The sequence below is a fragment of the Rhinopithecus bieti genome, unplaced genomic scaffold (genome assembly GCF_001698545.2).
Source record: "Rhinopithecus bieti isolate Rb0 unplaced genomic scaffold, ASM169854v2 scaffold_2453, whole genome shotgun sequence".
Lineage (NCBI taxonomy): Eukaryota > Metazoa > Chordata > Mammalia > Primates > Cercopithecidae > Rhinopithecus > Rhinopithecus bieti.
The window spans coordinates 6,279,540-6,302,293 of NW_016804447.1; the positions used below are offsets into that span (position 1 = coordinate 6,279,540).

A 22,754-nucleotide genomic window follows, 5' to 3' on the forward strand; every position below is an offset into this window, starting at 1 on the left:
TTTTTTTTTTTTTTTGAGACGGAGTCTCGCTCTGTCGCCCAGGCTGGAGTGCAGTGGCACAATCTCAGCTCACTGCATGCTCCGCCTCCCAGGTTCACGCCATTCTCCTGCCTCAGCCTCCCGAGTAGCTGGGACCACAGGCGCCTGCCACCACGCCCGGCTAATTTTTTTGTATTTTTAGTGGCGATGGGTTTCACCATGTTAGCCAGGATGGTCTCAATCTCCTGACCTCATGATCCGTCTGCCTCAGCCTCCCAAAATGCTGGGATTAGAGGCGTGAGCCTCCATGCCCGGCCTCGCAGTGACAGTCTTTGAACAGTAAATATTCTCAATCTTATCAGGTCTGAAAATGTCTTCATTTTTTACACTAGTTTTAGAAAGTTAAATTGGCTGTGTTTAGAATTCTAGGTTGCTAGTTATCTTTCTTCAGCATCTTGTAGATATACCACTGTTTTGGCATCTATTGTTGCTGAAAAAGTTGAATGTCAGTTTGACTGTCTTTTCTTTGAAGGCTATGTGTTTTCTAGTAACTTCTGAGTTTCACTAAAATGTATCTAGATGTGTATTAATATCTATTTGTTCTATTTGGTCATTGTGCCCCTTTAAGTTGAAAGTGCTTATCTTTAGTTCTGGACATTTTTTATTACCTTTTAAATATATTTCTCCCTTCCCATTATATCTCCTTCTCGATGTCTTATAAGTTTTTCTTCTATCCTACACAACTTAACATCTATTAAATCCTATTAAATCCTCCTTCTGTGCTGTGTTCTAGGTGATTTCCCCACTTCATTAGTTTTCTTTCTTCCAATTCCTTATATTTTCTCATTAATTGTGTCTAGTCCACAGTTTAACCTGTCTAAATCTAAATAATTTTTTTCGAGAACGATTTTAAGCTTGTTTTCAAGTTTATCTGTTCTTGTTTCATAACCTTCTGTTCTTATTTATGGATTTTAGTTCATGATCTCTTTGAGCATTTTTTAAAACATACTTCTTTCAGAGTTCTTTTAATCTTTCTCTCATTTCTGACTCTTGAAGAATTTTGCCATTTGTTGGTCCGTAACATTGAATTTCACTTAAAAATAAATAAATTTGTATCTGCAAGCTTATCTTCTACAGGGCTTTTCTTCTGAGAGAGTTTTGTTCATGGCTTGGTTATGGATACAACTGCTTCCTTTGGAGAAATTTTTAGATTATTTCTGCTGGGGCCTTATATGGTTTTCTGAACCTGAACCAAATGTTATGTTTTGTTAAATGGGGCTCCTTCACCATGCAGATTGTATGAATTGGCTTCTGTATTCACATGCAGCCAAGCCTCTTGTTGGATGACTTTGTTTCAACCCATGACCTGAGATGGGGACACTTATTTTTCAGTCCTCATATTGGAACAGGGCTTTCCCAATTCTAAATGTGCGCATTTCTGCTCCTTACTATCCAATGTGACTGCAGCCTCAATTCCTAATATTCATTTCCCACCTTTTTTTTTTTTTTTTTTTTTTTTTTTTTTTGAGATGGAGTCTAGCTCTGTCACCCAGGCTGGAGTTCAGAGGTGCAGTCTTGGCTCACTGCAACCTCTGCCTCCCAGATCAAGCAATTCTTCTGCCTCAGCCTCCTGAGTAGCTGGGACTACAGGCATGTGCCACCACACCTGGCTAATTTTTGTATTTTTAGTAGAGATGGGGTTTCACTGTATTGGCCAGGCTGGTCTCAAACTCCTGACCTCATGATCCTTCCACCTCATCCTCCCAAAGTGCTGAGATTACAGGTGTGAGCCATCATGCCCGGCCTTCCCCAGCATTATCGAAACCCCCTAATTCCTAAGGCACAACATATCCAGTCTAGGGACCTCTATGGGCCATGTGGTTTCAAGTTCTGTGTGTTCTCTCTTTATTTCTACCACCTGCACACTTCCTTTTCTTCCTTTAGAACCTATTTTTTCTATGGAAAATAGGTAAAGAGGAATATTTCCTGAGGAAATTTAAGTGAGGAAAACAGGAATATTTCACCAGCATGTACATGTCTTTGAAGTAGGGATGGGAATATTTCCCATACATGTTCAGTCTGTATCTAAAAAGAGAAGTGAGTGCTGTTGGTATTATTCACCTCTGTAACTGAAATAATGTCTGAACAATACCAACAGCACTCAGGTAAATGTAGTTATCACCATTTTACAGACAAGGAAGCAGTTTCAGAGAGTTAGTTACTTTCCCTAAGTCACAGTTAGTCATTAGTGGGGCTAGAATTTAAATTCAAATCTATAGGTTAGTTTTCACTATTTTTTCTGCCTCACTGTTGTTTAATTATTTATTCAAGAATTTACTTTTAATTTATCTTATGTCCTTTTGCCCTAGACATCAGGTTTGGACAGTATTCCAAAGAGACCTGGCCAGGTATGGTGGCTTACGCCTATAATCCCAGCACTTTGGGAGGCAGGGGTGGGAAAATCTGCTGAGACCAGGAGTTGAGACCGGCCTAGGCAACATAGGGAGAACTTCATGCTACAAAAGAAACAAAGAACTGATATGCAACCTGACTAGATTTCATCTGAAAATACCTGACAATGATTGTTGTGTGATGCATATTTCTTTTAAAGACTCCCCTTATTTTCATACTATAATTACCATGGGCTTTTTTCTTTTTCTTTATTTCTTTTTTTTTTTTTTTTTTTTTTTTGTGGGGGACCGAGTCTTGCTCTTGTCGCCCTGGCTGGAGTGCAGTAGTGCGATCTTGGCTCACTGCAATCTCCACCTTCCGGATTCAAACGAGTCTCCTGCCTTAGCCTCCTCAGTAGCTGGGACTATAGGTGTGCACCACCATGACCAGCTACTTTTTGTGTGTGTGGTATTTTTGGCAGAGACGGAGTTTCACCATGTTGGCCAGGCTGGTCTTGAACTCCTGACCTCAACTGATCCACCCACCTCGGCCTTCCAAAGTGCTGGGATTACCAGCATGAGCCACCACACCTGGCCAAGCTTCATTCTTAAATGCAACTTTTTTTTTTTTTTTTTTTTTTTTTTTTTTTTTCCTTTTGAGACGGAGTCTCGCTCTGTCACCCAGGCTGGAGTGCTGTGGCCGGATCTCAGCTCACTGCAAGCTCCGCCTCCCGGGTTCACGCCATTCTCCTGCCTCAGCCTCCCGGGTAGCTGGGACTACAGGCGCCGCCACCTCGCCTGGCTAGTTTTATTTGTAGTTTTTAGCAGAGACGGGGTTTCACCGTGTTAGCCAGGATGGTCTCGATCTCCTGACCTCGTGATCCGCCCGTCTCGGCCTCCCAAAGTGCTGGGATTACAGGCTTGAGCCACCGCACCCGGCCTCTTAAATGCAACTTACTTCTGGGAAATAATTGCTTACGGACTATATTGAGCCTGTGAAACTATAGCACCTTCATTCAGCCTCTTCTCCCAAAATATCCTCATGCTTAGTAGCATTAGGCTTCAGATTGACAGCACTTCTATGAATGGCAGACACTGTCCCAGGCTAACAGCTGACTTTGTGACAAAATACAGAAATAGTGATGCTGGACCAATGCAGTAGCTTACACTTGTAATCCCAGCACTTTGGGAGGCCAAGGCGGGAGGATTGCTTGAGCTCAGGAGTTTGAGACCAGCCTGGGAAACATAGTAAGACCTCATCTCTTCTAAAATTCAAAAAAAAAATTAGCTGGGCATGGTGGCCTGCACCTGTAGTCTCAGCTACTTGTGAGGGTGAGGAAGAAGGATTGCTTGAGCCAGGAAGGTCAAGGCTGCAGTGAGCCCTTATTGTGCCACTGTACTCCAACCTGGGTGACAGAGTCTTTAAAAAAAAAAATGTTGCTAGCTAACCCTCCATTCCCACCCTCCAACATGTCTGATGCCAGAGACTATACTCACTCTTTTGCTATTTGCAAGTTTATTTAATAGCCTACCCCAACTGCCTCGTCCATGGATAGAATTTTCTTCATTGTATTTTGGAATGCATATAACCAGTAAGCTTCTTTTAACCAATAAAAACACCTAGATTTTGTATTTTGCATAACATTGATATTCCTTTGTAGCTCATATGGGATGAAATGTCTTGAACACAAGCAAGTTGTCTTTTTTTTCTCCCCATTCTTTATGCCAGACTTTTCAAGAAAGAATCTGCATCTAGTTCAACTTTGGCTGCTTGCTGCTTCTGCTGCGAGTAGCAGTTTTAGATCAAGTTCCCAGTGGCAACACCGGTGGGGGAAGTCTGCATTTTTTTAGGATGACTGACCTCACTCCTGGAGCTGTTGGATTCCACCCTGCTTTTTGAGAGTTTATGACTTTGGTTGTTATTTAATGCACTTAAATCTTCTGAGTCTCACTGAGTATTTTGTTTTGATATTTCAAATTTTCTTCACAACTCTTTTGTAGGAAATTTAAAATGTTACACCCAGAACTGTACAAATACTTTACTAGTGAGGTTAAACTAAATGCAACAATGCAACAAACAAATGAAAAGCACACTAAAATTTCACTTGGGTCAGTTCTGAAAACCCTAGACCTCTTACAGCAACCAGAGTTGTTTCCTTTTATGCAGTTCCACTCAAAAAGGAATTTGTAGGTTTTTTTTTCAATCCTCCATAGATTCTGCTGAATTCAGAAGAAATTGCATGTAATCCCTAGCTTTGTTCCAGAAGTTAATTTGTGAAAGAATGAAAACCATGATCTTTTTCTTGATGTAGGTTGAAAATAATCATTTGTTTGTATGAATTTGTGTGGATACTTCCCATAGGAACAATAATATGCAGGAGTGTCCAGTCTTTTGGCTTCACTGGGCCACATTGGAAGAATTGTCTTGGGCACACATAACATACACTAATGATAGCTGATGAGCTTAAAAAAAAAAAAAAAAAACCTTATTTTTTTTTTTTTTTTTTGAGACGGAGTCTCGCTCTCTCGTCCAGGCTGGAATGCAATGGTGCGATATTGGCTCACTGCAACCTCTGCCTCCCAGGTTCAAGTGATTCTCCTGCCTCAGCCTCCCTAGTAGCTGGGAGTACAGGCACATGCTGCCACACCCAGCTAATTTTTATATGTTTAGTAGAGACAGGGTTTCTCCATGTTGGCCAGGCTGGTCTTGAACTCCTGACCTCAAGTGATCCACCCACCTCAGCCTGTCAAAGTGCTGAGATTATAGGGGTGAGCCACTGTGCCCAGCCCACCATATTTCTTTTCCCTTTTTTTTTTTGAGACAGAGTCTTGCTCTGTCACCCAGGGTGGAGTGCAGTGATCTCTGCTCACTGCAAACTCTGCCTCCCAGGTTCAAGCGATTCTTGTGCTTCAGCCTCCTGAGTAGCTGGGACCACCATGTCCTGCTAGTTTTTTGTATTTTTAGTAGAGACGAGGTTTCACCATGTTGGCCAGGCTGGTCTCGAACTCCTGAGCTCAGGCAATCTACCGGCCTTGGCCTCCCAAAGTGCTGGATTACAAGCATGAATCATCACGACCGGCCCATATTTCTCTTTTTTGTTGAACACATACTACTTGGAAGGCCCTGGCTCAGCACTGAGAATCCAACAATGGGTAAGATATGCTAGAGAGACCAAAACACAGAGAGAAAAACTGAGTGAACATTTAAAAATTAATTATGATTGTGCCCAGGGTACAGGAGGAAACAAACCAAGGGCCAAGACAGAAGATAACAGAGAAAGCCTATTTCATGGGGATATGAAGAATGCATTTTTGAAATGATGAAATACAGAGAACGACTAGCAAAGCAAGGTGGCTGGGGACAGGGTTCCAAGGGGAGGTGCCTTTCGGGATGAGACCCGAGGCAGAGAAAGACTGGCACAAGCATTAGGTAATACATGAGCAATTAATAGTGAAGAACAAGTGATTCACTTGACTCTTAATCACCTGTGTTTGGCTCTGCTATGTTCTAGGGGCAAGTAATGGATAATAGCCATGGAAACAACCTTGGCACTCAACTATAAACACTGTGTAAAGTAAGTAGAAAAGAATTGCTGTTTGCTTCCATTATTTACTGTCATACACTTGTCCTTCCTAAGAAGGGGCCACCCCAGGCTCTGATGGATAGCTTGCACTAAGCATGGTTTCCAACTCAGGAAGGGCAGAGTCCCCAGATCTGCAGTTCCCATGGCAGCAGGGTATCCTGTTTTGGCCAATAGGTACTGGAGCCAGTCAGGCTGGGTCCAAATTCTGCCCCTCCCTCCCTCTTACTGGCTGGTAGTGGGACTTTAGGCATCTCTTCATACCCTTCCCCACATGCATAAGAGTGGAACATTGTAAGGGTCAAATGAGGTAGTATATTTCAAACACTTAAAAGATTATCAAGCCGGGCGCAGTGACTCACGCCTGTAATCCCAGCACTTGAGAGGTTAAGGTCGGCAGTTGGAGGCCTGAGGTCAGGAGTTCGAGACCAGCCTGGCAAACATGGCAAAACCCCATCTCTATAAAAATACAAAAATTAGCCGGGCGTGGTTTTGGGCACCTGTAATCCCAGCTACTCGGGAGACTGAGGCAGGAGAATCACTTGAACCCGGGAGGCAGAGGTTGCAGTGAGCCAAGATCGTACCAATGCACTCCAGCCTGGGTGACAAGAGTGAGACTCTGTCTGAGGAAAAAAAAAAAAAAATTTGATACCTGAGATGCACTATTTAATAGATATCATTTAATTATTATGTTAAAAAGGCCTATCACCTCTGTACTGCTTTGTTAGGCTAAATTGTATAAAGTTTTAAATATAAAATAAGTGGAATACTTGCAGATAATTCAATAGAGCACCCAGACCTTATGTCCAGACCACTAGCATTAAAGCCTAGGGATACTGAGTAATACTGGAGGAAGCCGCCATGCAAGGAACCAAGTAGTCAGGATTAGAGCATTTGCTACTTCTAGGGGAAAGTCATTTGTGACAGGCATGCTAGTTGCCGACCTAAAACCCATTCTCCCCCACCTTTTTAAAAATTAACATACTCCTGATTTTGTTTGGGGCAGTAACATGCTCAGGTAAAAGACTTCCCCACACTTCCTTGTAGCTGGGAGTGAGATTTGAACCAGTTTTGGCCAGCTGCAGCAGTTACTGAGTGGAACCTATTGGAAAACATAAGAAGCAGACTTGGATGGAATCTGCCTTTTGCTCTTTTTTTTTTTTTCAGGCAAGGTCCCACTCTGTTGCCCAGGCTGGAGTGTAGTGGTGCAATCTCAGCTCACTGCAACTTCTGCCTCCTGGGTTCAAGAAATTCTCCCACCTCAGCCTCCCAAATAGCTGGGACTACAGGTGTGCACCACCATGCCCAGCTAATTTTTTGTATTTTTATAGAGATGGGGTTTCACCCTGTTGGCCAGGCTGGTCTCCAACTCCTGACCTCAGGTGATCCTCCCGCCTCAGCCTCCCAAAGTGCTGGGATTACAGGCGTAAGCCATTGCGCCTGGCCTTTGCTCTTCTCTTTTAATCCTAACTAGAATGGGTATGTGATGCCTGAAACTGCAATAGCCATCTTGAGATCATGCGGATGAAAACTATATGCAAAGGAAGGCAGAGCAGGAAAACTGAAGGAGAACCAGTGCTTGGCTTATTACCTCTGGACTTAAATGAGAAAAGATAAATTGCTATTTGATTGAACTTCCATAGCTAGAGTACAGTTACATGCAGTCTAACTCAATTCTAACAAAAAGGGCCAAAGTGACCTTCACTGTTGACCAAGACAACAACTGTTTCTTCAGCCATCAAAGGCAAAACTGATGATGTAACAATGGCTATTGGGTTGGTTGGTCTCATTGCCCTTCAGCTCCCACTGAACCTAGGGTATAATGGTGGTAAAACTATAAAGTAGACCAAGAAAAAGAAATTCTTCCAATCAAAATGCTTTTATTAGAATACTAATAAATGCAGATAAAAAAACTCACACAGAAAAAGAGGAAAACACTCAGAAATGTGATTACAGATTAGACATATTAGAAGAAAAAGAGTTCTTCAGGGTATACAAAATGTAAACATTTGCCCTGGGATTTCCCACAGATGGCACAGTCCACGTGGACTTTTTTGGAACAAATATGTGTCTATTAAGTCTCCAGGATAGCCTCTATGATGTCTGCAAACTTGCCACATTAAAAGTTAAAGTTCCTAAAACTTTCTATGCAAAAAACAAAATGACTCCCAATCCAGGCAGCTGGCACACGTGGAAGCAGAATACCAAAGCAAATCCATCTTCCAACCATCAGCTTCGACTCCCTCCAGCTACTGTATTTACATTTACCTTGACAGAGATTACAGAGATATACACAGTATATAAAACTCCTACTTGAGGCTGGGGTGGGAGATAAAATCTTTCTTGCTTATCAAATGATCTGGGGAGAGGCATCAAATCAGTCCCTTAAACTTAGGACTAAGAAGAGGCCCTCTTTTGTTCAGAAAATGGAGACTCATAAACTTCCATGGGTGGGCAGGTACAAACCAGGTGCTGATCTCCATATATGTCATCAATCCGGGCAATTGTTGGCCAGAATTTGTTCTCTGGTTTCACAAAGGGCTGCAAAGGACAAAAGATGGAAATGCTGTGAGATGTTCTGAGAGGTTTCTCTTAGGGAAAAGGAGTGGGCAATGCTATTCCCACAGCCTAAGACACCATCAGCCCAATAAATATTCTGAGAACCTAAAATCCAACCCTACATTACCAGTGAAAAAACGAGGCATCTCCCAGGAAACGTCCCTGATCACCACCCCTGCTAAGCATCCCCATGTGCTGTTGATCTCTGGATTGTTTATAGCAAAGTTGTGTTTGAAGGACTTCAACCTCTTAAAGAAGACTTTGGAATCTATGTTTATCTATGCCCATTATATCCTTAAGTTTGGATATTTAGCTGACCTTCTCTTTTAACATACGTCTAATTTATTTACCATGTCATTTTCCATAAATTCAGTTTATTTAAAAGTTAATTTCTCTGCCAGGCACGGTGGCTCACGCCTTTAATCCCAGCACTTTGGGAGGCCGAGGTGGGCAAATCATCTAAGGTCAGGAGTTCGAGACCAGCCTGACCATGGAGAAACCCCATCTCTACTAAAAATATAAAAGTAGCTGGGCATGGTGGCGCATGCCTGTAATTCCAGCTACTCGGGAGGCTGAGGTAGGAGAATTGCTTTAACCCGGGAGGTAGAGGTTTCAGTGAGCTGAGATTGTGCCATTGCACCCCAGCCTGGGCAACAAGAGAGAAACTATGTCTCAAAAAAAAAAAAAAAAAAAAAAAGTTAATTTCTCATACTGTGCATAAAATAAAATTTGAACAATTAAAAAAAAAAAGCATCGGCTGGGCATGGTGGCTCACGCCTGTAATCCCAGCACTTTGGGAGGCCGAGGTGGGTGGATCACGAGGTCAGGAGATCAAGACCATCTTGGCTAACACAGTGAAACCCTGTCTCTACTAGAAATACAAAAAATTAGCCAGGTGTGGTAGCGGGCACCTGTAGTCCCAGCTACTTGGGAGGCTGAGGCAGGAGAATGGCGTGAACCTGGGAGGTGCAGCTTACAGTGAGCCGAGATCATGCCACTGCACTCCAGCCTGGGTGACAGAGCAAGACTCTGTCTGTCTCAAAAAAAAAAAAAAAGCATCATTTTGTTTGCCCTCCTCTCCAATGACAACCATTATCCTGAATACAGGATTTACCATTCTCATTATGTTTTTATACTATTACTGCACAGATCCGTAAATAGCACATAGCATAATTTGGCACATTTTGAACCTTCTCCCTATCTCACTCAAACAGACTACACAGGACCTTCTCCTCCATATAAGAATCAGAAAGGAAAGGAAGGCTGCATTGGGCACCATCTCCCTGTCCCACGGTGGAGGGAAGCACATTGGTCCACTGGGCAGGACTCATATTCAGTTTTCCCCCACTGTGTTCCCTATGAGTTCCCAGACCTGTAGTTAATACTGTATGACCTCACCTCTGAAAGCCAATTTCTTTGCTCCTCATTCCTCGTCAAGGCCCTTATTTCACAAGGTGCCCCACATACAGTTTCTATAATGAGGAAGCTAAGAGTGTACACCCCTCAGGATAGGAGCTGGCCCATGCCTTCCCAGCTGGCACATTCAGATTCAGAGAACTTACGAGTGGGAATGCTGCCACCTCTCTGGAATAAGGCCGGTCCCAGTGGGAGGAGGTAACGCAGGTCAGGGAGTGTGGAGACATCTGAGACAGAGATATGGACAGGGGAGGGGTCAGAAAAATACACTCTCTTTTCCTCCTATCCTGCACCTCAACTGTCAAGCTTCTGACAGGAGTCCAGGCAGAGAAAGCTGTGGTTTTCTTTCAATTTAGGGGGTAGAATGTGATTTGTAATTGTGAAATATTTTAAATATCAGAATGTTATGGTAATAATCATCACATCTACCACCCAGCAGAGTCTAATGAACATTCTGTCATATTGGCTTCACCTTTTAGAAAAAATTACCTACATGTTTGGAGCTGCCTGTATATCCCCTTCCCAGTGCTAACCACTCTTCTGAATTTGGTGTTTACCATTCTCATCATGCTTTTATACTATTACTGCATATGTTGATAAACAGCATATAACATAATTTGGCTCATTTTAAAATCTGATATCATCCTATGAGCAGTATTACCCACTTGTATTATAACTATTATGCTCTTTGAAATGTTTATTGCCATTTGAAAGAATAGCCTAAATCCTGAAAGAAGAAGGAGCCTTCAGAGAGAAAAGAGAAATAAATGGTGGTAAGCATAATCATCTTGTATGCCTCCGTGACTCTGTGAACTCACCTCTAGAGAGGTGCCTGCCTTCTGCAAGTCACTGGTCCCTGCCCTCTCCTGCAGGCAGGCAGTTTGGGAACCTGCCCCAGCTGCTGCAGCATATCAGACTTGTTCTCTGGGTTATAGCCATGAAGACACAACCACAGCCTTCATGGTATTCTCCACTCCTGATCTTCCAGCTTAATATCTGGACTAACAAGAAACTTAGGACTCTGACCACATATACAAGTAACATGTTTTAGAAGAGGTAGAGTAATGCCCAACCAACTTTTCCCCAACATGGAGCATAAACATTGTAACATCCAGTCCAAATGCCAATACAGTTTTCTCAGAGATAACTGCTCTAATATAAGAATGTGTGCTTGTGCAGAGTTTGTGATATGAATATGTAAATTTTATTTATGCCATAATCTCACTACAGTACAACAAACAGAGACACAGAATGTTACAAATTCTCCAACTAGACAGTTGTGGACAGCTTCCACAACCACATCATCCTTGAGTAACTGCTATGCTGTTCAAGACGATGCAAACTTCAGAGTAACAACTGCATCTTCTCAGAAGAATTACCTTATTCTAGGGAAGAGTATCATCCTCAGTTGAGAGTTCAGGAGGTGCTGGTACACTGTCCAGACATCATTTTCTAGTTTAAAGAACATTTCAAGCAAAGTTCCAGGGCCTACGCACCTTCAGCGGATTGACCCTGGGGTCGATGCGGCCCTCCTCAATGTCAGCAATTTCCTGCCGAATGCTAATCATGGCATCACAGAATCTGTCCAGCTCTGCCTTGTCCTCCGACTCAGTGGGCTCAACCATGAGGGTCCCTGCCACAGGCCAGGACATGGTAGGGGCATGAAATCCTGCAAAGGGAGACAGGAGAAATTGCCTCACTGAAAGGTAGTGGCCTACCCAGTTTGGAAGAAAAGTTCCTATCCCTTCTTATACTTTATCCTAAGAAAATCATCAGATACATTTGCAAATGTATGTATATGGGGATTCATCTCAGCACTGTTTATAGAAGAAAAATTTAGGAAACAACCTAATATCCAACAATGGAAGATCAAATAAGCAAATTTTACAGAGCGCCCATACAGTAAATAGACAACCATTCAAAAGTATGTCAATTTGTTAAACTGGCTAAACATTCAAAAATATTAAGTAGGCCGGGCACAGTGGCTCAAGCCTGTAATCCCAGCACTTTGGGAGGCCGAGACGGGTGGATCACAAGGTCAGGAGATCGAGACCATCCTGGCTAACATGGTGAAACCCCGTCTCTACCAAAAAACACAAAAATCTAGCCGGGCGAGGTGGCGGGCGCCTGTAGTCCCAGCTACTCCGGAGGCTGAGGCAGGAGAATGATGTGAACCCGGGAGGCGGAGCTTGCAGGGAGCTGAGATCCGGCCACTGCACTCCAGCCTGGGTGACAGAGCAAGACTCCGTCTCAAAAAAAAAGAAAAAAAAAAAAAATTAAGTAAAAAAAGCAAGCCACATAATGATATTCCATGTCTATATATAAATAAAAGAACAAAGTACTTATATAATACATGCACATTTTATGAGGGAAGATGCCTTGAAGAAAATATAAAATGTTAACTGTAAATATGGCCAGAAAATGAGACTGGGATTTTTATTTCACTTCGATTATACTTTATAATCTTTCAGTAATTATCATGTATTACTTGTAATTAAGAGAAATAAAAATATTATAGCTTATCAAAAGTTAAATAATGAGATAACAAGAGCTAAGGACTCTGGAGCAAATCTTATTGTCCCCATTTTGTACGATAAGGAAACTGAAGTTTGGCCACTATGTGGAAAGCCTTTGCCTTTACATTGCACACAGGTTCAGTGTGTTTCTGTTTCCAAAGGTTTACACATAAGGTGATGCAACAAGACACGTAGTCAAGAGAGAGATTTCCAGGACAAAAATCAAAAACAACATTTTCCATTTCTTGTATTTTTTTCTATGAAGTTTTTTTTTTTTTTTTTTGAGACAGAGTCTTGCTCTATTGCTCAGACTAGAGTACACTGGCACACTCACGGCTCACTGCAGCCTCAACCTTCTGGGCTCAAATGATCCTCCCACCTAAGCCTTCCAAGTAACTGAGACTACAGGTGCACGCCACCATAGCCGGCTAATTTTTTTGTTGTTGCAGAGACAGGGTTTTGCCATGTTGTCCAGGCTGGTCTCCAGCTACCGAGGTCAACTGATCTGCCTGTCCCTGCCTCCCAGCATGCAGGGATAACAGGCATGAGCCACCACACTGGCCCTATGAAACTTTTAAAAGCTGAAGAACAACTCCCAAGTTGAGACACCTCTGAACTAATCTTGCCCCAATGTGCAGTGGTTCTCAAATTCTGGTGAGCATCATAATTACTTGGGGTACTTTAGAGTCACATCTGCATGATTTAAAAAATTCTCTACCAACATTTTATTTAAAAATGTTCAGGCCAGGTGCTGTGGCTCACACACCTATAATCCCAGCACTTTGGGAGGCCAAAGCCAGCAGATTGCTTAAGCCCAGCAGTTTGAGACCTGCCTGGGCAATATGGCAAAACCCCGTCTCTACAAAAAATACAAAAATTAGCCAGGTGTAGTGGTATGTGCCTGTAGTCCCAGCTACTTAGAAAGCTGAGGTGGGAGGATCACTTGAACCCAGGAGTTGAGCCTGCAGTGAGTCAAGATCACAACACTGCACTCCAGCCTGGGTGACAGAGTGAGACCCTGTCTCTATTTAAAAAAAAAAAAAAACACTAACATTCAGATGAGTTGAAAGGACTGTAGGTGAGCACCCATATACCCACCATCTAGATCCTACAATGCCGTTGTTTGCTTTATCACATATCTACTCATCTAGCTATCTGCCTTACTTTCTGATGCATTTCAAAGTACACTGCAGTCATTAGTACACTTCACTCTTAAACCCTTCAGCATACATATCATGACTAGAATTCAATATCTGTTCACATATTTTTGTGATAAAACTCACAGTGAAATGCACAAATCCTAACTGTACCACTTAATGAGTTTTGGTAAATACATATACCTTTGTCACTCAAACCAGACCGGGATTTTTTTTAAGAGAACAAGCTGATTACCTATCACGTCTGCCCTTAATTCCCTGTGTGAGCAAATTCAGTCCGACGTATTCTGCTGTAGTGGTTCCCATATTTTGAACTACCTGAGTTCTTGCAAAAAAAATTCCTGCATCTGGACCCTGATTCAGGAAGTCCAAGGTAGGGCCCAAAAATCTATGGTCATAAAACATGCCAGGTGATTCTGATAATAGGTCTGATAATTAGCCTGGAACTGCTGTCTAAGGCAGTATGCCCCAAACTTGCCTGAAAGATTCATACAGAAGCTGCATGTTAAATATACAGATTATTAGCTCTCTTCCTTAAAAATTCACATTCAGCAGTTATGCTTAAGACCTGGAAACTATGTTGTCATGTTCCTTGCTTTTTGACTTAGCTATTCATTTGATCTCCCATTTATTAACACTATGTGTTGAGTGCCTACTGTGTGCCAGGCACCTGGACAATTCTGGGCTTTTGGACAAGTGTGGAAACGGTTCTATCAATCATCAAAATAACACTGAGGTCGGGAGACAAAATGATTTGGAAACACTGGGTGGTAACTTCAGTTACCATTTCCCTGTGAGCCCCTCCTCTCCTTGCAAATGCTGTTGCAGTTAGATGTGTGAAGTAGGCAAGGCATCCACAAAGTGTCTTATCCCGAATCGGCCATTACCCAATCTCTAGCCAGGAGGCTGTCAGGAGAAAGGAGTTCTACTGTCAGGTTACAAGAGGTGTCAAGCGGAGATCTTGAGGATGTGATTGGTAATTTCATTAATGAAGCCTTTCTCTGGCTTTCCCATCTATTATCAGTGTAACTGCATAATAAGAGCATTCTTTGAGAGTGAGTCACACACGTGGGATTCCTATTATGATGCATTAGTGAAACTATTAAATTTAAAAGATTTTTCTCTTTTCTTCCCAAAACAAGTCATTAAAACTCAGATAGGACTCCATATCCATCGAATGGCAAAGTTCTCCCCAACTTAGCCTTTCTGAGAATTGAAAGATCCTTGATACTATTAATATCATTTTCATATTGTTATAATAGTAATATTGGCTGGGCGTACTGGCTCACACCTGTAATCCCAGCACTTTCGGAGACCAAGGCAGGTGGACTGCCTGAGCTCAGGAGTCCGAGACCAGCCTGGCCAACATGGTGAAACCCCGTCTCTACTAAAAATACAAAAAAAAAAGCTGGGTATGGTGGTGTGCACCTGTAGTCCAGCTACTTGGGAGGCTGAGGCACAAGAATCACTTGAACCTGGGAGGTGGAGGTTGCAGTGAGCCGAGATCGCACCACTGCACTCCAACCTGGGCAACAGAGTGAGACTCTGTCTTCCCAACCCCCTAAAAAGCAATATGATCTTAATATTATAATATTAATAACATTGTTCACTAGGAAAATGTAGTGAGCTGAGTTGAATGAACACCCACTAATGCACATGTCTTTCAAAATGCTTCAAAGAAAGTTGCATTTTCTTTGTGAAAACTGCTACACTTATTTCTTCATCTCCAGAAGCAGCTGAAACAGCTACGCCATGACAGAGGTGGCTATAAAACTCCAATGCCATTTGTCTCTACCACTTCGATGGGTTATTTGCTCTGCTTCCTTCACCACTACACTCACTGCAACTCACTGGGGTTTTAATTTTAATCATAAACACTTCTTTTCTTGGCTGTTAATGGATTCAAGATGCGTATTTTAATATCTTCTGAAGGGCAGGACCAATGCGGTCATAAGGAAACTTTTTTCTCTATTATTTTGGAGGTTGCCAAGAATCCTGAGCTCCCCCATTTATCCCCCAGATCAGTTTACTGTGGTGCCTGCACTTTCCATTTGTGCATTAGGAAGTTGTCCACAGCCAGCATGGGCGGCGGCATGAATGTCAAAAGCCACTTACCATAATCCTGGAGTCTCTTGGCCACATCCACAGCCTCAATATTTGCAGACTTTTTGAAGGGTCTCGTGTCCAAAATAAATTCATGACCCACATAACCTGTTCAGGAAAGTTGTTTCAGCCCAAGATTAGCATCAGCTTATTGTTTTACCCAAACAAATGAATAAGTAATTTAATGAATAAGTGTCGGCTTTTTACGTGTATCAGTGAGGACCAAGAAGCCATGGGTACTGGGTAAGTTTATTGTTGGCAATAACGATTTCATTTAGTCTTATTACAAATAAAAATATTTAGCACATTGGGCCGATGTGTGTGATCTTCAGCTTACTACACACCTGTGAACCTGATTATGGCTAATGGCAGGTGGGAGGCATTACTGGAACATTTGACTGGAGGTGTCTAGGGATGAGATTATTTCTATTCTGCGGACGTAAAATCTACTGGCAACAGTTAAATGCGTCACATAGTCCTGATCCTTTTATACAAATATTTCTAGAGCCATTGACACTTTTTAGCAACTTTACCCTCAATATCAAATAATTACTTTTGCGTGTGTATAGATATGGATATATCAAAGATAATATCCATAAGACACATACAGAATTTTATGTTTCTTTGAAGGACCTTTTGATGTTTTGGTTTCAGGCTGCAAACAAAGAATTAGAAATACGTGATGTCAAACAATATACTGTAAGTAACAAGGACTTAATGAGGCCAAAGTCTGTGTAACCCAGTTCACTTTGTTCTACCAATGACATATCCCTTATTTGAAATTGTAGATCTTTATTTGAGTCTCATGTTGGCACCCAAAAGTTTTGGATTTTCAGGCCAGGCACAGTGACTCATGCCAGTAATCCCAGCACTTTGGGAGGCTGAGGTGGGCAGATCATTTTAGATCAGGAGTTCCAGACCAGCCAGGGCAACATGGCAAAACCCTATCCCTACTAAAAATAGAATCACCTGAGCCTGGCAAGTCGAGGCTGCCGTGAGCCGCGATCACACGACTGCACTCCAGCCTGGGCAATAGGAGCGAGACCCTGTCTCAAAAAAATAAATACAAATTTTTAGAAAAACTTGTAGATTTTCAGATTAGGGATATGCAACCTGTAGTTCATAAACAGGCTTCTTCTCTAGGTCCAGGCTGCCAGTAGCTCCTCAGAATGAGCTACTGACCACACAACCATCATCAGGAATAAACCATTAAGTCAGCATTTTAATAAATAGACCAATATTCCTCCGGGGCTTCCCAAATTCCACGGTCCATCAACTCATGAATTGCCTTCCAGGAAAGTATCTACTCATGAGATAATGATGTACTCCTTCTTCTTAACCCACTTTCCTCACTCTCAGCAAAAATGAATCCACTTACAGAGACTCAGAGCAAGCATAACTTCTCAAGCCTGTGAAGAATAGATCCAGTAATTAATAGCCCCTGAAAACGGTCTATGAACTGCTCTGCTTCTCATAGAATGAATAAATATGAAAGAGGTCACACCTATAATCCCAGCACTTTGGGAGGCTGAGGCAGGCAGATCACTTGAGGTCAGGAGTTAGAAACCAGCCTGGCCAACATGGTGAAACCCTGTCTCTATGGGGGAAAAAAAAAAAAAATAACAAAAATTAGCCAGGTGTAGGGGCAGGTGCCTGTAGTTCCAGCTACTCAGGAGACTGAGTGAGAGAATCATTTGAACCTGGGAGGTGGTGGGTGCAGTGAGCCAAGATGGCACCACTGCACTCAAGCCTGGGAGACAAAGCGAGACTTCATCCCCCCAAAAATAAATAAAAGAAGTGGTTTTGTTTGAAAATTAAACTATCAAGAGCCTAAGACTCTGAATATATTGAAACTGCATATTTTTAAACCATGCTTTAAGGAAAAAAAAAAAAAAACTTCAAAAAAAATTGAGACGGGGCCAGGCGCGGTGGCTCAAGCCTGTAATCCCAGCACTTTGCGAGGTGGATCACGAGGTCAAGAAATAAAGACCATCCTAGCCAATGTGGTAAAACCCTGTCTCTACTAATAATACAAAAATTAGCTGGGTGTGGTAGTGCACGCCTGCAGTCCCAGCTACTTGGGAGGCTTAGACAGGAGAATCGCTTGAACCCGGGAGTCGGAGGTTGTAGTGAGCCAAGATCACGCCACTGCACTCCAGCCTGGCACAGAGCGAGACTCTGTCTCAAAGAAAAAAGAAATTGAGACAGGGTTGAGTGCTCTGTCACTCAGGCTGGAGTACAGTAGTGCCACCACAGCTCACTGCAGCCTTGACCTCCTGGGCCCAACCAATCCTCCCAGTTCAGCCTCCTGAGAGTAGCTGGGACTACAGGTGTGCACCACCATGCCCAGCTAATTTCTGTAGAGATGGGGTCTCACTATGGCTAGGCTGGTCTCAAACTCCAGGGCTCAAGTGATCCCCCCATCTCAGCCTCCCAAAGTGCTGGGATTACAGGCATGAGCCACTGCGGCCAGCCAAAACATGCTTTCTAACAGTGATGGAGAATAAATTGTAAGGAGTGTGATTCAAAAGCAGAAAATTCAGCCGGGCATGGTAGCTCACACTTGTAATCCCAGCATTTCAGGAGACCGAGGCAGGAAGATCGCTTGAGCTCAGGAGTTTGAGACCAGCCTGGGCAGCATAGTGAGAACTTGTTTCTACAAAAAAAACAAAAAATTAGGTGCAGGTGTGCCTTCCTGTAGTACCAGCTACGTGTAAGGCTGAGGTGGGAGAATCGCTTGATCCCAGGAGGCTGAGGCTGCAGTGAGCTATGAAAATGTGACTGCACTCCAGCCTGGGTAACAGAGCAAGACCGTCTCTTAAACAAAATAAAACAAAATGCCCTGATTGTGACAATGATTGGAGGACGAAAGGTAATGGAAGCTCGCTGCTCAGAATGACACCAGACAGCAGGGAGGGGAGGAAGGGAGGGACACAGTGGGGGAGGAGTCACTCTTGCTGGCAGCACAAGAGGAGAGTCTTCCAAGCAGAGGTTCAGTAATAGCTGAAAGGCACCATCAAGCCAAGCCCAACACAGCACTGCTAATACCACAGTGCCATCTGAAGAGGGCCCCACCACAGCCAAGAGGTTTAGGAAGGGCTCCATTTTCTAAATGAAGTTCAGATGTTAGTTTCTAAACCCATATTCTATTGCGTTCAAATAGAAACTACAGTGGAATTCCAGCATCTCTCTCCATCTCTACGTGAGCCCTGAAAGGGATGAAATTTCTTTTTTTTTTTGAAACGGAGGCCGGGCGCGGTGGCTCAAGCCTGTAATCCCAGCACTGTGGGAGGCCGAGACCGCCGGCGATGCACGAGGTTTCAGAAATCGCGACCATCCTGGCTAACACGGTGAAACCCGTCTCTACTAAAAAAAAAATACAAAAAACTAGCGGCGTGAATGGCGGCGCCTGTATCCCAGCTATCTCGGGAGGACTGAGGCGAGGAGACATGGCTTTAAACCAGGGAGGGCCGGAGCTTGCAGTGAGCTGTAGATCCGCCACTGCACTCAGCCCGGGCGACAGAGTGAGACCTCCTGTCTCAAAAAAAAAAAAAAAAAAAAAAAAAAAAGAAACGGAGTCTCGCTCTGTCGCCCGGCTGGGTGCGGTTGGGCGGATCTCCCAGCTCACTGCAGCTCCGCTCCCGGCAGTTCACGGTGCCATTCTCCCTGCTCAAGGCCTCCGAGTAGCTGGGATCTACAGGCGCCCGCCACCACGCCCCAGCTAATTTTTTGTATTTTTGCAGAGACGGGGTTTCAACCGGGTTTAGCCAGGATGGTCTCGAATCTCCTGGACCTCGTGATCCCGCCCGTCTCAGCCTCCCAAAGTGCTGGATTACAGACTTAGCCACTGCGCCCAGCCGGATGAAATTTCAACTTGGTGGCTGTCAGAAGCCAGGATCCCTAAATGTTCTTTGGCAGCCTTTAGGACACCACAAACCTGCTATACGGCAATGCCCGGGGCAATATCCAAGTGGAAATGATAACCACGCAGCACCAAGTTTCAGTGTTCACGAGTAGGTGTTTCTGCTGGACCTAACTGTGATATAGCTGAAGAAGGTACCACGTGAAAGGGGGCAAGGAGGACAGGAGGGGTGGGATGAAGGAAAAGCAAAGTAACGCTGGCGGCCTATAGTGGGGAACCCACCGCCCCCATATATTGATTTCTTCTTGAGGGTTAAGAACAATATGGGGAATGTGCTGTGGAAAAACAGGGGCTTCTCAAAACCCTCCTTGAGAGAAGGGAGCAAGACCTTACTTATCCCCATCCTCAAGGTGGCTGCCGAGGAATAAATTAACTCACTCGGTAACTTACTCTGGAAAAGCTCTGCTGGGCAATCAATGCTTGGTCAAGACCTTTTTTTAGCTGCAATCCACAGACCATGACTAGACAGTCAACCCTCTCTGGCTGTGTTTCTTGTAGTTCCAAGCTAGAAATGAGGTTTCCCCCTGAGAATGAAGTTCAGGTAAGTGGGACTAAAGGGTCACTTGTGAGCCAAGGACATAGGGCCAGCCCCTGAGGCCTGCCCACCCCATTACAGCCAGGTCACCTGGAAACCTCTGCAGGGACAATATTTGCAGGCAGGGTTGGGTTGTCTGATTTAAAAAAAAAAAAAAAAAAAAAAAAAAAAAAAAAAAAAAAAAAAAAAAAAAAAAAAAGGCCGACCCCAGATGGCCTGGGTCAAGAGATCAAAATAAACCTGGCACATGGCGAAACCTTTCTCTACTAAAAATAAACAAAAATTTAGCCAGTGCAGGGCCGTATTCACAGTGGGAGGCTGAGGCAGGAGAATCGCTTGAGCCCAGGAGGCGGAGGTTGCAGTGAGCCGAGATTGCACCACTGGACTCTAGCTTGGGTGACAGAGCAAGACTCTGTCTCAAAAAAAAAAAAAAAGATAGGCTTATAAGAAATTAAAACATAAAGAAAACATTGGAATACTAACAAAGTCATCTCCTCCTACTAATGGGAACTCCATTCAGATCAAACAGTGACCTTTGCCTCCCACAAAAGTAGACAGCTATGGATTTTTGCAATTCTTCCTTTAAAATGTATCCTCTTGCCTGGTGCAGCGGTTCATGCCTGCAATCCCAGTACTTTGGGAGGCCAAGGTGGGCAGATAACCTGAGATCAGGAGTTTGAGACCAGCCTGACCAACATAGAGAAACCCCATCTCTACTAAAAATACAAAATTAGCCAGGCATGGTGGCGCATGCCTGTAATCCCAGATATTCAGGAGGCTGAGGTAGGAGAATCACTTGAACCCAGGAGGCAGAGGTTGAGGTGAGCCGAGAACGCACCATTACAATCCAGTCTGGGCAACAAGAGCAAAACTGTCTCAAAAGAAAAAAAAGTATCATCTTACCTGAGGTAATTCCTTTCTTTCCTCATTCTAGCAGAATACAGTCATGCATTACTTAATGAAGGGAATATGTTCTGAGAAGTGCATTGTGAGATGACTTTGTCATTGTGCAAACAGCATTGTGTGCTTACATAAACTAGTTGGTAAAGTCTACTATATATACCGAGGCTACATGGTACAGCCTCTTGCTCCTACTGTACTGAATACTGTAGGCAATCGTTAACACAATGGTCCGAATCTGTGTATCTAAACATATCTCAACATAGAAAAGATAGAGCAAAAATACGACATAAAAGATAAAAAATGGTACACCTGTGTAGGGCACTTACCATGAACGGAGCTTGCAGGACTGGAAGTTGCTCTGGATGAGTCAGTGAGTGAGTGGTGAGTGAATGGGAAGGTATAGGACATTCCTGTGTACTACCATAGACTTTATAAACACTGTACACTTAGGCTATATTAACTTTTTTTTAAAAAAATTTTTCTTCAATAATAAATTAACCTTAGCTTACTGTAACTTTTTTGAGGCAGAGTCTCAATCTGTGGCCCAGGCTGGAGTGCAGTGGCACAATCTTGGCTCACTGCAGCCTCCGCTTCCTGGGTTCAAGCAATTATCATGCCTCAGCCACCCGAGTAGCTGGGATTACAGGCGCACACCACCATGCCTGGCCAATTTTTGTATTTTTAGTAGAGACAGAGTTTCACCATGTTGGCCAGTCTGGTCTTGAACTCCTGAGTTCAAGTGATCTGCCCGCCTCGGCCTCCCAAAGTGCTGGAATTACAGGCGTGAGCCACCGCACCTGGCCTACTGTAACTTTTTTACTTTATAAACTTTTAAATTTTTAAAAATTTCTGACGCTTTTGTAATAACACTTAAAACACAATTGTATAGCTGTACAAAAATACTTTCTTTCTCGATATCCTTATCCTATATGCTTTCTTCTACATTTAATTTCTTTTTACTTTTTAAACTTTTTTGTTAAAAACTAAGACACAAACACACACCTTTGTCTAGGCCTACAGACTCAGGATGCTCAATATCACTGTCTTCCACCTCCACATCTTTTTTTTTTTTGAGACAGGGTCTCACTCTGTCCCCCAGGCTGGAGTGCAGTGGCACCATTACAACTCACTGCAGCCTCAACTTCCCAGGCTCAAGCAGTCCTCCTGCCTCAACCTTCCAACTAGCTGCGACTATAGGTGTGTGCCACGATGGCGGTTAATTTTTTTTTTTTTTTGAAGAGATGGGTCTCATGATGTTTCCCAGGCTGGTCTCAAACTCCTGGGCTCAAACAACCCTCCTGCCTTGGCCTCCCAAACTGCTGGGATTGCAGGCATGAGCCACAGCACTTGGCCCCACCTCCAACATCTTGTCCCTCTGGAAGGTGTTCAGGGACACTAACACACACGGAGCTGCTATCTCCTGTGATGACCATGCCTTCTTCTGGAATACCTCCTGAAGTGACTGCCCTGAGGCTGTTTTACAGTTAACATTTTTTTTTTTACAGTAGAAGGAACACACTCTACAATAATGATGGGGGCCAGGCGCAGTGGCTCACACCTGTAATCCCAGCATTTTGGGAGTCCAAGGTGGGAGGATCACCTGAGGTCAGGAGTTTGAGGCCAGCCCGGGCAACATGGTGAAACCCCATCTCTACTAAAAATACAAAAATCAGCCGAGTGTGGTGATGAACAT

The 22,754-nt window shown here is 43.5% G+C and overlaps 1 protein-coding gene across 1 annotated transcript in view; it reads right to left on the reverse strand.

The window, feature by feature from the left end:
• Window positions 1-7,809: 7,809 nt before the first annotated feature.
• The window catches only part of LOC108527245 (glycine dehydrogenase (decarboxylating), mitochondrial), a 34,474-nt gene continuing 19,529 nt past the window's right edge, over window positions 7,810-22,754 (reverse strand). Inside the window, exons 7-10 of the mRNA XM_017868400.1 lie at window positions 15,714-15,809; window positions 11,422-11,594; window positions 10,072-10,152; window positions 7,810-8,491 (exon numbers count right to left, since the gene is read on the reverse strand). Of these exons, the coding sequence (XP_017723889.1) occupies window positions 8,348-8,491; window positions 10,072-10,152; window positions 11,422-11,594; window positions 15,714-15,809 (494 nt within the window). The 3' untranslated portion in view covers window positions 7,810-8,347. The remainder of the gene's footprint in view (window positions 8,492-10,071; window positions 10,153-11,421; window positions 11,595-15,713; window positions 15,810-22,754) is intronic.